The 16,368-nt window shown below is 32.1% G+C and overlaps 1 protein-coding gene across 1 annotated transcript in view; it reads right to left on the minus strand.

Annotated features, from left to right (window-relative positions):
- Positions 1–16,368, minus strand: part of LOC126774539 (BAI1-associated protein 3) — a 78,005-nt gene that overhangs the window by 39,624 nt on the left and 22,013 nt on the right. Inside the window, exons 4-6 of the mRNA XM_050496103.1 lie at positions 11,393–11,612; positions 6,093–6,318; positions 2,294–2,472 (exon numbers count right to left, since the gene is read on the minus strand). Coding sequence (XP_050352060.1) covers positions 2,294–2,472; positions 6,093–6,318; positions 11,393–11,612 — 625 coding nt within the window. The remainder of the gene's footprint in view (positions 1–2,293; positions 2,473–6,092; positions 6,319–11,392; positions 11,613–16,368) is intronic.

Genomic DNA, 16,368 nt, shown 5'->3' on the forward strand with positions numbered 1-16,368 from the left:
AACACAACAATACCATGTCCTGCTGTTTTACGGCAGAATATCTGATGAGTGAGTGGTACCTACCCAGACGAGCTTGCACAAAGCTCTACCACCAGTAATCTATAAATAATAACGCTATTCTATTAATCAGGTACCTGTTAAGATTTATTATAACGTTGGAATTTGAAAATTCATAATATAGGTATTCCTGCAAGTAAAAGCGGGCAACAAAAATTTAATGAATTTAGGAATTGCGTAACAGTCAGATACCAAGTAATTTTAAAAGGGATTACGAAAGTCTTGGGAAATTTGAAAGGAAAAATGAAACAAAAAACGACCGTAATATAAATTAGGAAAGTAACATCTGTATGTAAATACCGATATTGCTGTGAAGTTGTTTTATTTTCATTATGGGAAACGTGATTATTTTGACTATGTATATACATTATTATAAAACGGACTCGTAACATTTGAATGTAGGTAACAAAATACTATTTCTAATGAGCTAATGGGCGGGCAAACTAATTGTTTCGTTCTTCTAACCCGCTTGAAGCTTAATTAAAACATACCCAAAATATCCAGTTTCACTTCAATTTATTGTTTTCATGAACAAAGAAACTATGACCTTAATGTCTTCATAATGTTTATTAAAAAACAATATTGGTATTAACCGCAATTACAATCTCATGCTAGTCTTTTAGTTATCAGCATAATGATAATTAATTATCAACTAGATGACGATCTTTCGACATCGTTCATTTAATATTTCATTTACAGTCCACTTTTTGGAGAAAAATAAGATTAGTCGTACGTATTTCAAACTGCTAAAACTTCGTTCAGAAATGTTCTTGCACCTTTAAACGGGGTTTCTAAAGATTTAGATACTTCAATCTATGACGCTATCACTTTACTTATTTTCCTTAAATCCTTATAATTATCGTGTTTTTTTAATTCCGCAATTATTTTTTCTTTTATTTGTAATAGGTAAAGTCTCTCTATGCCTATTCCAATCGGTATAGAAATTAGGGTAAACAAACCGTAGATTTACAAATTGCAAGCGATTTGCTAATTGTGCTGCTGTATTATGCACTACAAACAGTTGTTGATTAATTTACCTGTATTTATAATACAACTCGATTCCACTTAACTAGTTATAAACATATTAATTTAATTTTCAAGTTCCGACTACAAATTTGCGGACAGTGAAAACGCCATTTTTTCGGGAATACATATTCACATATCATATATTATTGCGTCAATTCGGTGTCAAGGTTGTTTATTTGGGTTTACTCCTATTGTGGTTGGAATAGGTCGTTTATTTAGAAGTATCTTAAACATCCTTGCCCAAGGTTAACGCTAACCTCGTACCAAAAAAAAAATCAGTCCCATTTACAATCCCGTCTACCCCTATTCTATAAAAAAAAATGTCTCGGCTAGTGTTCGGCAATGTATAGATACGCCACAAGACTTTTATTATTCATGTATGAAATTATAGAAATGCCACAACTGTAATAAAATCAGAAGATAATGAAACAATAACCTTAATATAATTCGCTCTGTTATAAGCACATTATTAAAGCATTGGAGAGCAAACAATATCAAGAAATTATATTTTTATTCAGTCAGATAATTAAAACACTTAATTTCAAGTGCTTTATTATTTTCGGATTTAATGTCTTACTTTGTTTAAGTTTCATTTTCCCTATCGATTTCATTTGAATACGAATCGCGTAGTTCAGTTTTGTTTATTTTAATTTTGTATGCGATTGAGATTTAAAGTCGATGAATTTTAATTTACTTAAATAGATATAATACAAAGTGCTATATTTAAATGACATCTAAAACATGATAGCTATATAGAGACTATTAACTAGTCTCTATTATAAATTACCTAATTTTGAAAGAAAGCTATGTAAGGCAATATATTTTTTTAATAGTAAATATTATTCACTTTATAATAAAGATGTAGCAGGTTTTAGTTTGGATCTGGGTGGGTTATCTCACTTATCAGTTTGTAAGGCTGTATTATAGTTTACAGGTACGTGTGTCATTGTAATTTCAGACATATAGACATCACATCTAAGATCTCATGGTTGACGTCACAATTACGTTACAGAGTGATTTATACTAGCAGTACTTGTGTCTATGGGCGGAGGTGAAAACTAACCATTACGTTGTCAATTTTAACTCTTCAAAATTATAAAAATAATTAAAGTGTAAATATGAAATGAATAATGGAAGCTATTAATGTAAATTATTATTAGTATATTTATTATATAATAAATAAAAAATAACTTTACATTTATGATCTTACCTAGGAAATCATCCTGGCTCCCTTGTCTTGCGCTCTGGCATACTTGCTTGAAAAAGCGCCCGAGTCCTCGAACTCCACGTACTTCATTGAGGCGTGACACCGCATCCAGTACAGAGCTCTCGTCATCATGATCCCAGATGTCTAGGTGCAGTACATCCGACGATATATCGTCGATGTCACTGGTTAAATAACTTATTCGATTATTTTTACAATACTAAACAACATTCTGAATTTATTATAAAGAATAATCATATAATGATAAATAAGATTAAAGAGTAGAACTCGGAAGAAATTACGAGGACATACATACAAACATAGCCTACTGAAATGATTTGCCTACCTTACCGTAGTCGGGTAAACACTAGTCGCACAATTATACTTAAGCCTATATTGTGTAATAATTTATGTATAAAATATGGTATGGACACTAATCATCCAAACCAACAGTTTTCATTTATTTATTTATAAAGAAACATCATACTTTGAGAAGCTTAAAGCCTTTATTGTAATATAACTGAGTTCTTTCATTATTAATATTTTAAGAAATTGCATATTTTAAAGATAAGACGTACGAGGCTTCCTTTCTAAAATTTGCTTAATTATGTCGATATTAATATAGTGTCAAAACTCCAAAAACCAATAATGGCTTATACAAAAACTCATATCAAATTAAGTTTTAAATGAAATTCAGATTCATATATGACTCAACGTATAAGAATCGAACACAAAGCGCTAAGCCATACCGTTGTATGAAAATGTTATTGAAGTTCGATCACAGTCTATTTTTATGTAGAACGTAAGCCATGGAATGAACAGCGAGGCATGAAGCGGCGCAGTGCAACGTCAAATCTACTGATCGATCGACTATTTAATGGACGCTTCTGTCCAAAACCACAGCGGATACTTCGGCATTATTCCTATTGCTTTACTTTGACTAAACTTATTTAAGATTGTTACATTACAGTGTTTCATAATCTATTGATTAAACTAAATGCAAATTAACTAAATTTTTGTAGATTGTTGCTAGAACTTATTTCTCGTTGTACGGTAATGTACAATATTGAAAATCGAATATTTTTTTACTATGTGCAATCAAAGTACGAAAACATTAAATTTTTATATACCAAGAAACATTTAAATATACGTACATACAATATATGTTTATATATACGAGTACCTACATAAACAAGAAGGGAAACTACTTATACGTAAAAAAAAATTGAGAATTCAGAATCCAAACCTGGTGTCTTCAAAACTTGGATTTGGAAAAATATGTTAATCTAGAAAGGAATATTACATTTTTTAAATAGGAATAAGAGATAGAACATATACGTCATATACGCAAGAATCACCTTTTAAATTTTTTACAACTACAACAACGATTAAGTTGCATTTTTTTAGTTGCCACAAAATAACAGTTATTTTGATCATGACGTCCGATTGGCCAGTTTTGACCACGATGGCTTATTTCACGAGAATTTTAGTTGCTAGAAATACTAGGAAAATGTTTCATCAGTTTGAGGCTCGCCATTATAACAACGTGTTAAATTATATTAATTATTGTGTATTATGGTTATCATTGTAACGGGTGGCTTTTTGTGACATTGTATAAAATCTGGGTCTTAAATAGCCATCGCGTATAATTAAATGGTGTAGCGTCCTGATAAAATAAATCGGCATAAGTATATAATAATAATTAATTGAAAAATCTAATCGTCATAATTTACACGAGTACATTTATACATAAATTTTATTATTATACATTTATTTATACATAAAGATATATTGATTAATATATAAATAAGTAAAATAAAGAGTCTCGCACCTAATGACTACTTTTATATATTTATCCTAACTTAATAATTTTCACGCCACAACAACTGTGCCTGTTATACAAAACACAGGTACGGTCTTGCATTGAATATTGCTCGCACCTTTGGGATGGCTCCGCTAAGTACCTACTGGAAGCCTTGGATCGGTTGCAGCGACGTGCAGTGCGCATTATTGGCGACGTAAAGGTCACAAACACCCTTGAACCTTTACAATTGCGTTGAGAGATAGCAGCACTGAGCGCTTTCTATCGACTGTATCACGGCGAGTGCTCTGAGGGATTATTCTCTCTAATTCCTGCTTCCCCCTTCCTTCTTAAGTCCACGCGAGCTGGTTCTCGATGTCACCGCCTAACTGTGACATCAATTCCATCGCGCACAAAGAAATTTGGCAACTCCTTTCTTTGTCGCACTTCCAAAAAATGGAATTACTTACCAGCTCACGTGTTCCCCTCCTCTTACAACCCGGGTTCCTTCAAACGAGGCGTGAAGAGGCATCTTGCGGGCCGGCAAGGCGGGGACGGCTAGTACAGAACATTCTTCCCGACTGTACTGGCCGTCGTCGCGTTTGGACTCTACTACCACTTACCATCAGGTGGAGTAAAGTCATTTGCCATGCCGGTGCATATTAGAAAAAAATAATTACGATAACAAATAATATATGTAACGTTATTGTGAATATATTTCCATTCTTCTTGAAAATGACTGTTGTGTTTCTAACCAATAACTGTATAATTATGTCAATTTTGACTAATATCATAAATCAAATTAGGTACTTGTGTTAAGGCTTGGAGACAATAAGCCTCTTCTTCGGACTTGCGATCAATAGAGTCAAAACCAAGATGATGATCGTGGACCGTGCTGAACTGAATCACCCAGATATTTCTATGATTGGCAACTGTGAAGTAGTCCAAAGCTACGTGTACCTCGGCTTCACGATCACGAACACTGGTAGATGTGAGGACGAGATTCAAAGGAGATGTGCTATCACAAGGTCTGCTGTTGATATGCTAAAAAGAGTCTGGTGCAACCGCAATATAACAAAAGCTACCAAAGTCCGCCTGATGAGAAGCCTGGTCTTCCCTATATTTCTTTATGGCGCAGAAACATGGACGGTTCGGCAGAAAGACCGACGCAAAATTGACGCACTCGATGTGGTGATCGAATGTGGAGTTGACGGCGACTGCTGTGGATCCCTTGGACAGCATTTCGGACTAATATCTCGATCTTGGAGGAAATAAAAATCAAAAAAGACTATTGTCGACTGTGCAAACACGAATTTTCAAATACTTCGGACACATTGTTCGAAATGAACACTCCATGGAACGACTCGTTGTTTATATATGTATATGTTAAATAAAATGATATAACTGTCTGGGTAGATATAACTCAATCATCAGTTATTATATCCCTAAATAGCGTTGTAACATTATTGCTAATTTAAAAGGCAAATGAGTAAAGTTGACTTATAAATTCTTTATCATCAGGTAGTTATGTTCATCAGTCTTTACCAATGATCGATTGATAAATATCGGTACGGATCCAAAAATATCAATACGGTCCTCAAAAGGAAATTGTAAATGATTATAATAGTTGAAATATCTATTGAAGTAAAATAGAAGAATGACCGCCATTATAACTAATATAGTGAATATTTTTACTTAATAAATCATGATGGGTTAACTTAATGAAATAAAGAAATAAAAACAAAATAATTTTTACTTGTCTCCATATTCATTTAGCTTTTCATTCATTTCATTGAGCCGCAACAGATTACATTAATATTTAAATATTAAAAGAGCTTATAAATTTCATCCTCTAAGAGACTTAAATATTCGCCATTTTTGAAGTCAGAAATAAGATAATTATTTTAAACTAATTACGCGAGGCGTATGTGTGTGAATATTCATCACCTAAGAGGCTTAAATGGAATGAAAGCTTGTAAAGAACAAAAGTCTTAAAGAACTTACAATTTAAATGTCTCGTTCCATTTGGGCGACAGTGTATGAGGTCGGACGCTCGTTGCCCGAATATATCGTGCTGGGAGTCTGCCGAGACTGTCACGCTGCTGTCGACCATCACGACGCTTGAAGCTCAGTCTGAAGCCATGTTTACGACCTTCATCTTCCGAAGCGCGAGGCGAAGCAGGCAGAGATGCCGGCTGTATTCCCAGCATGCAATAGGGATCGCTGAATCCTACACACAAATTATATATTGATTTATATAATTTTATATATCTTGTTTCAAATTTAATAATTAAAATTATATTTTTACAGATCATTAAAAATAATAAAAATAAAATGTCTTATGCAAATAGGATTCTTCGGTAAAAATTGTAGTTCCTTAATACGCTCGCATAAATGGTTACTGAAGAAAGGAATCTATTCAACCAATGACCCGTCTCCCGTTTTTCGGAGAAATGCTGATACATTACATACAATCTGATGAGCTGATGCTGAGGTTTTATTTTATACTATTTACGGATTTCAATGTATGACTTTTTTGTGATGAAACTAAATAAAAAATGGAATACATTTAAAATAACGACTTTATACAAATAATTATGTGTATCATTTAACAATCAATCATTCTTTTTTGTGCCGTATATGTACCAAAACATACTTGACAAGTTGTCATTTTGTGGAAATTGTAATAATTGGTAATAACTTTTTACGCTCGATTTTTATTAAGAAAGTTTTACCTTAATGGCAGACAGCAAATCCTTTTAATACATACTCTGAATCATTGTTACTCGTATTTGAGATGAATATTGATCATTGTTTGCGTCTGGTTAATGATGTTGAGGTACATAATTTGTCACCTGTGCTTTAACAGGATGCTAAGACATGCTGTGTTTTCATTACAGTGAACAATGTTAACTCTTCTCACAAAATGGAAATAGTTGCAATGGATATTATATAGTAATTTATTTAGTGAACATAGTACTATTGTAACCTATCACTGGTGGTGGCTTTGTGCAAGCTCGTCTGAGTAGGTACCACCCACTCATCAGATATTCTACCGCAAATCAGTAATACTTTGTATTGTTGTGTTCCGGTTTGAAGGGTGAGTCAGCCAGTGTAATAACAGGTACAAACGACATAACATCCTAGTTCCCAAGGTTGGTCACGCATTGGTGATGTAAGCGATGGTTAACATTTTTTACAATGTCAATGGGCGTTGGTGATCACTTACCATCAGGTGGCCTATAAGCTCGCCCGCCTACCATACTATAAAAAAATTAAAGACGAACGATGCGATAAACATAATAAAATAAAATATTTTGGTCAATTACTGGAAACATATTCATACATATAATTACTTTAAATGTATACACATCATACAAACAAAAACATTATATTTGTTCTTAGTTATCACAAAAATATATTTACTTATCAGCGATAAAATAGTAACAAAATTTTACATCTGGCCTGAATGTAAATCGGCTTTTCTTAGTTGGTTCAATATTCTATTACGTTTCTCGCATTGTCATTTACATGTTTGTTTGTAATGTAATTTAAAATTGCTGTAATACGCAAAAACTTTGTTTTTAGAATAACAATAAGTTGTAGAATAACTCGTCACGTTTAGACAACGCAGAAACATGCCCATTGTCCAAGACTAACAGAATTATAATCGCATTGTGTTGTGTTTTGTTTACTTGTTAAACAACAGAATAACTCTCTGCCCAAAGTTCAACTAGCAATTCGATTTGAACTACACTTTGACATTTGTATAAAGTTTGTAGCGATTAAGTTATAAGCCATACGTGGAAAGTTACGTGAATTGTTACGGCGTGCGACGTCCGTCCGTAATGCCGGCGTTGTAACTTCTATTGTTAAACTGATATATGTTTTATTTATGGTTAACTCTGGGGTGGTACTGACTTCAAGGGTAAGGCCTATTACTAGTTGCGGGTCTTTGTACCGTTTTAGCATTTTCTGCAGGTACCTTGGTATCTTGGGAGCAATACATTGTTTTGAAGCTTTTTTGCTTAAAGTGTGACTAAACCGGTGTTATTAGAGGCAAGAGACATAGCAGCTTAGATCCTTGGGTACCGACGCATATATCGTGTTACTTACACGTAGTTTATACTTTTTGCATTGTCAATGACCATCAGGCGGCTTTTTTTAAACAACATCGATAATATAAGACGGGATAATAATAATGATAATATTCGGCTATTTTGTCATTTTTTCAAATTTTTACTTAGCACAAAAAACTGCAATAAATTTTCCGTAGAAACTTATTAACTAACGTGAGTTTCATAATTATGCAATTAATGAAACCGTTCCGTTGATATCATAATTTGTACTTAAGATAAAACAAATAACAACACAACCTCACCTAGTAAAAACCTAAATAAACACACAGACATATTTTTTCAAACGAGATTCGTATCTTATTTATTTATTTATTTATTTATTTAATCGATACACCACAGTATTTGAAATATGGCACTTAAAACAAGAATACGATAAAATGACAGATACAATTTCAAACACTTAATAGGTATATACAGCATTAATAGTTACGTTAGCCTCCAATAACAATTTTTTTTTAACAATACTCTATTTAATAAATACTACAGACTGCAATATAACACGCTTAGGTATCAGAGGAACTTAAAAAAATCTATTGAATTTTGGACAATTGGACACATAACTACAACTACCTATCACTTAAGGGAAAAAATACTGTGTGTAATAATAATAATTAGATTTGTAATATTAAAGCTAATAGAATATCACGTGGTCAGATAATGAATTCCATTTGATTAAATAGCTTTCGAAAGCTTAATATATTGTACAACTCAGGCTCGCGTCTCTAGAAGGATCCTATGTGACCAAGTGCATTATTCCCCACAGTAACGATGTGCGTCGTTTAGTTCCGATATAATGGATTGCTCTCTTGGACATCTACAATAATATTACTTAGGATTTATTTAAATAAAAAATAAAATCTTTATCACACTTTATAATCGAATAAGGATTTTTATCTTATTGAAAACGCTCCGCGTACCGATAAAGTTTTTTGCAGTCCTTGTTTTTGCTATATAAAATAAAAATGTATATTTACATAAATATTTCATAATTACACAGTCGCCGTTCCATATATAACATATTATATAAATATTATGAAAGTCAGAATTAAACAAATGTGGGGTTCGATTCGTTTTCGAGTTTCATAGCTTAACTTGAACATATGTAACTAACAGTCAGTATGAAAGCAGATCGTCGATTTCAAGATTTTACTTTTACTTAATATTTCCCCTACCTTGGTTTTGTTAATTTTTTTTTAAATGAGACTTATACATTAAATTGACACTTTAGCTTAATAATTTATACTATTCTATAATCAACAGCAACGCTTCGGAATTGTTTTTGCGTAAAACTGCCTTTCCTCTTAGATTGATTCTCTGTATTGAGACTTCTGTTTACTTAATCGAGTAGACAATGCATCGTCACGTCACGTTGAGCAAAAGGAACGCAAACTTTTCTTCCCTTGTTGATAGTCTCTGCCAATAACGATTTAAAATAGCAAATATATGTTTACAATTAATAATATGTCATGTATAGTAGTGTGTAATAAGTGTAATAGTAGACCTATTTCTGAAAAAAAAAAAATATCAAAAAAAAATCAGATCATTGATAAACGGATAAGAATATATAATATGTATTTTGATTTCATAAAATATACTTACAGGTAAGTTTTCGATCTTTTGTAAGTTTTAAGACAATCAAGATATTTTATTAAAGACGTAGAATGATAAACTAGATGTTTCGTAAGAGTAGATTTGATTTGATATAATATTTATTTTAATAATATAAAATCCAGTTAAATACTAGATAAGTTTTTCAAGATTTGGTATAATGAAAATATGTCAAATATGTAGAATGATGTAGTAGAGGTTTTCGTAACAATATCTATTCGACTGTCATGTTGTCGTCGTCAGATACAATCTCAGCACAAAAGCTTGTCAGACGTTTACGTATCATCTCCAAGCGTGGTATCGCCCTTGTTCAGTAATTCAATACGGGCTCGCCAAAACCTTTCATCAGTAGATATTTACTGTTAAAGACACTTTATAACTGACAGGGTCTTTCAAATGTATGTGACCTAACATAGCAGAGACGTACAAAACAGTAAATATCGATATAATTTAGAAATTTTATTTTAAATGGTAGTACAATTAATTAAAATTTTCATTTTTTTTTGTTGAAATGATACATAATACATATTTTTTTGTTACTAACGTAAAATTGTCATTGCGGTTCTTAGTTTTTTTTAAATATGGTTATATATAAGTGTTTTCATTATAAGCGAGGCGGCCTATTGGATGAAACACATCGATCTTAATCGAAGGTCAATTAAGATTATAATCTGGGAAAACACTGAGTTTTCATTTGCTTAATATTTGTTTTTAATTCATCTCATGCCCGCGGTGAAATTGTGACATATGTAGAAACAACGAACCCGCTTGAAACAGTGGAGAAGAACGAATTTAATGGCCCAACAGAAAAAACAGGGATTGTTCCTTTTTGTTCATTATAATATCAACACGGAAATGTTTACTGTTGACATTAAATATACAAATTAAATAAAAGAAAAATTATAAATATTGTATACACTTATTGAATCTAAATTAAAATGAAAGGTGATTTCCTTACTCATTTTAATAACTATAACAACAAATAATACAAACGTTGCTCCTTAAAATTTTATCATACCTTTTAATTAAGTCTTGTTTTCAATGTAATTAAAGTTCTAAAACAATAAATATTAATTTAATGGTTGAAGTTGTTCTTAAGTGGAAAGTAGGTTGAGCGATATTTGCGTGTGTGTTTGTGTGTGTGAATTGTAATAATGATGTGTGAAGATGTATGTAGTAGTGATGAGTAAAGATCGTGATTGTCATAGTGTTCGATTAATGAGAATGATGCTATGGAGTGATTGCACTTCATAGCAGTAACTTCTACGGCTCCAGCAAAAAAAAAAAGCATCCGTATATCCCACTGCTTTTGGAATGACAAAATTCGTAGAATCACGCACCGTGGGGCCAGGACTTTAGGTTTATTCAAGCAACTACGCGAACAACAATTGAAATTCTAAGTATGCCATGGTAAATTGTAGTTCTGATTGGTACTGTTAATCTACGCGTTCAATAGACAGATCATGAGGTCACCTTAGTGATCAATGTAAAAAATTCTAGTGTGCTATCTATCCTTCTAAATGCAATATTATAAAGGTTTCAAATGTAAATACATACCATTAGCATCTTTAGCTTCGAGTCCATCAGCTTCAATGACAGCGCAGCCCAACACAACAGTTGGAGGTCTCTCGCTGCCTGCAGCACGTAGAGCACGGGCATGTATTTCAGGCAGTATCTTGAACGCTCGCCGTGCGTATTCGATTACCTCTTCTTTATATGAGGCAAATTGTCCGTCCGGTGCTGGTGCACCTACTGCGTTTTCGATGCAGTATAAAACCTATGAAATACATTTAAAGATTATTAATATGTTTTTTTTGTCATATAATGTCAATCTTCCTAAAACTATTACCACAGTGTAAGTGAACCACTGCTTGGCAAAGGCCTCATTTTCAGTTAAGAAAATATTTGGAATATACTCAACCATACGTTTGGTGGTTTTTCATTTCGTTTTGTATAAAACTTGTTTTGTTTAGTTCACTAACTAAACGATTTCTTTAATTTTATTTCACAGTACCTAGAGACCGCAAACCTCAGTATTATTAATTTTAACTTTATACCTTTACGCTGATGTTCTTGACGGAAAGATAGACAGACAGACAGACGGGCTAACGTAGAACGAAGTGATCTTATAAGGGTTCCTTTTTTCCTTTAGAGGTACGGAACATATATATATATATAATGGTTTGTTTGGGGGGGGGGATATATATAAATACATGTGTTTTATACTAGATTATATTATGTTTTATACTATACGATAAAACGATATGAATAACTACCATGAATTAGTTCGGATGGTAGATTCTATCGAGAACAACTTAGAAATTCAGAAATTTTCATTCTCGCTCATTTACCGATGTTCACCCACTTGCGTATAACTTTAGTTCAAGTTACTTAACCCCAATTTACTAAAACATATTAAGCCTTATCAAAATATATAACATATTCATTTAAAAAGTTTTCTGCAAATAAAAATTCCGTTGACAATTTAAAACTTGGAACTAGTAATGTCGATATCACCATCTTTGGAAAATAAGTAATGGTCGTTGCGCTTGTAATTAAACTGGCTCACTTACTTACTTACTTACTTACTTGTAATAGAAAAAACAATACTAAGTGCTCTTTAGCGGTAGAATATCCGATGAACAGATGTTACCTACCCAGGTAGCCTTGCACAAAGTTCGTTAAATGAGTAATCAAGTTAAACGGTGTTTCAAAAAACTTATAAACATAAACGATAAAGGACTTACATATTATGTATTTGTGAAAGATGATATGAATACATAAGTGTCTCAGTATATATAAAAATGTATTTCTGTTGGTTCCTACCATTAAATAAACATAAGTATGTTTATATATACTTAGACTTGTATATTTACAAGAAATTGAATAAACATATAAGAAGAATCCACATGAGTCTGCTGAATTTAACAAAGTACATACGGATAGATCATCATGTTGGTCTGTAATGTAACTTAGTTCTAAATTACAAATTGCAATGTCGTCGACTTACACTCTACTAAGAGCTAAACTTAACTGATAAGCTAAAGTAAATTGCCAGTAAGCCGAGATGACCTAGTGGTTAGAACGCGTGTATCTTAACCGATGATCGTGGGTTCAAGCCTGGACAAGCACCACTGAATATTCATGTGCTTATGCTATTATATTTTTATCATTTAATCTGTTATTGAATAATATATCTTATTTATTAAATTCACAACATTAATATTAAATAGTTTGCAGCGGTTTTGTATAGCGTTTAATAATTCAGCATTAAATGAGATGTGGTACATAAAGTTTCAATGGAAAATAGTTTCGAATTTAACTTTATATGTATTTAATTGTAAAATGTTATGCTGATGGTAGCTTAACGTCCGAAGGTGCTGAATTGTAAAATTTATTTAACGTATACGAGCTAACACTGACAAATTTTGTTATCTCAATTTTCATAGCAATAGCTTTCCAATTTTATAGCCAGTTTGATACATTTTAGTGTAAGAGGTTCTTTAACATGATAATTCCATCAATAACAGCCCGTCAAGAGACACAACAGCCTCACAAAACTCCGGGAGAATTAAACAGTCATAAATATAAAAAATACGTAGATGACACAGACCTATAGCCATATAAATCATCAGGTTTTTTACCGCAAAACAGGAAGGTTTAAAGGGTGAGTGAGCCAGTGTAATTACAGGTACAAAGGACATAACATCCTAGTTCCCAAGATTGGTGGCGTATTGGCGATGTATACGATGGTTAACATTTCTTACAATGCTAATGTCTATGGGCGTTGGTGACCACTTACCATCAGGTGGCCATACGCTAGTTCGCCTACCAATTCTATAAAAAAACTGTATATAGTTTATAATATGTAAAGAAATATATTTTTTTATACATATGTAGGATTCATCTCACACCAATGGTCTGCTTAATGTATAAAACCAGTCCACTGTAATTCAAAACAAACTTTGTCTGCATACATTTTGATATTATACGCTTCTATTAGGTATCATTAGTCTCTTTTGTAATTCACGATGACTAGATAGCAAAATTATAGTCAATAACAACTCATTTTAATGTACTAAGTTTGTATTATTCAAAAGAATATCATATTTTTAATATGTTTTTATTACTAAGAAAAATCTGAATGCATAAAACATTTCACTTCACTGTAACATATTATGGGGACACTATATATGCATATTACGTACCGGTGCCTTATCCACGGCGAAATTTATGAAAATATTCAGAGGAACTGGATTCGAGAAATTATCATCCCGCTAAGAAGTCGCATAATCTTAACAAAACATATAACATACAAAAAACTAGTACTACAATAAACTAGTAGCATTAAAGAAGCTTTATGCAAAGAGTTTTAGATTAGATTATTTTTTTTATTGTATGCAGATAAATCAGGTTGGAAAAGTTTTTCTATTTGTAGTAGTGACTACAACACACACAGTGACTAAAACCAAAATAAGCGAATTTGCGCTAACTGCTACGTGCCTCATCTTTTTATTATTCTGTTTTTATGTTTATTATTATTTTCTTACTAATTAGTTCATAATAAAATATATGAGAAAATTATGATGTACAAATATATGTCACAATGAATATGATAACTACAGTTATATTGCTGCGGCAAAATTTAATCTATAACTGTAGAGGAATGGAGAAATGTTTATCTGTTTATTGAAAAGTAAAAGAGATTTCAGGTGATATACTATTGTATATCACCTGAAATCTCTTTTACTTTTAATGTTGTATGCTTATGAAATCGAAATTATCTTGGAGACGATTTTGTAGTTGTAGTTGTGCACCGTCAGCAGAATAATAATTACTCTTTAATTCTTTTTATTTTTATAAGTCGGTAAATCATTAATCATTAATTTCTTCGTAGTTATCCACTTCCTCGCTTTCATCCGATTAATCTTATATGCTTATGAAAATTCTTTCTGAAATATCAGATATCTGCTGACGGTGCACAACTACAACTACAAAATCGTCTCCAAGATAATTTGGCTGTAAGTGTAGACTAATTTAAAAACAAAGAGCATATAGCAAAGCTACCTTTAAGCAAAAAAAAATTAATAACTTGATTTATATCACAATTTCTTTAAAGTATCTTTTTCTTTTCAATGTTAAGAAAATAACATTTGAAAAGCAAAGTAAACAAACCATTTCCAAGACAAAGTATGTAGGTATTCAAGATGGACCTCGTAATGAGAAAGGGCTGACGTGGAATAATGTGTTCAAGTAGAAGACAAGTTTGCGTGTTTCATGCCCGTTAAGAACTGGTAGCTTTGCTTAAGTGTAATCAATTCGCCATTTATTGAAACATAATATAATTTTATTATAAAAAAATATCAATAAAATTATTTAAATAAGAAAAAGTGTGTGATTATGTTATAAGAAATTAATTAATTATGGTTTCTTGATTATTTATTATTGTAAAGATTTCAGTAGATTATAAAAAGCCGATAAAAAGCCGAGATGGCCTAGTGGTAAGAACGCGTGAATCTTAACCGATGATCGTGGGTTCAAACCCGGGCAAGCACCACTGAATTTTCATGTGCTTAATTTGTGTTTATAATTCATCTCGTGCTTAACGGTGAAGGAAAACATCGTGAGGAAACCTGCATGTGTCTAATTTCATTGAAATTCTGCCACATGTGTATTCTACCAACCCGCATTGGAGCAGCGTGGTGGAATAAGCTCCAAACCTTCTCCTCAAAAGGGAGAGGAGGCCTTAGCCCAGCAGTGGGACATTAACAGTCTGTTACTGTTACTGTACTGTACTGTATAATAAATATTGGTGATAAAGTTCGATGTTACCATTATTCTTACGTTATAGTGTATATAAACTTATGACAATCATTGTTTTTATTACAAAAATCTTATTTATGCAGACATCGCATAAAATTCGTATTACAAATATAATGAAAATATTGAAAGGTATTGTAAAGTATAAATTAGTAGTAGTAAGTATAAATTGTAAAGTATAATATTGTAATAAGTATTGTAAAGTGTAACTAAACTCGTTTAATTTTTATTAAACATTTTTTTTTAATTACCAAACGCCTAGTCTGAGCCTTTTTTGTTATAATCAATATGATTCATGACTTTGATTCTCGCGAGCATTCGAAGAAAAAAAATTTTTTTACTGATTTCCGTTGGAGCTTCTGGTAAAGTTTTATGTATATATTAAGTATTTTTTCCGTTATGCATTATAAAAAAAATCTCATTTATTAGTATAGATTTTACACATACATTTAATTAAACTCTTCAGAAGCATAAAATATTTTGGATGTAATTGAAACTCGGTACAACGAAAGCCACGAGTACAATGAAGTCGAGATGGCCCAGTGGTAAGAACGCGTGAATCTTAACCGATGAACGTGGGTTCAAACCCGGGCAAGCACCTCTGAATTTTCATGTGCTTAATTTCTGATATAATTCATCTCGTGCTTTTCGGTGAAGGAAAACATCGTGAAGAAACCTGCATGTGTCTAATTTCATCGAAATTCTGCCACATG

This window comes from Nymphalis io, chromosome 16, assembly GCF_905147045.1.
Source record: "Nymphalis io chromosome 16, ilAglIoxx1.1, whole genome shotgun sequence".
In the NCBI taxonomy this organism is placed as follows: Eukaryota; Metazoa; Arthropoda; class Insecta; order Lepidoptera; family Nymphalidae; genus Nymphalis; species Nymphalis io.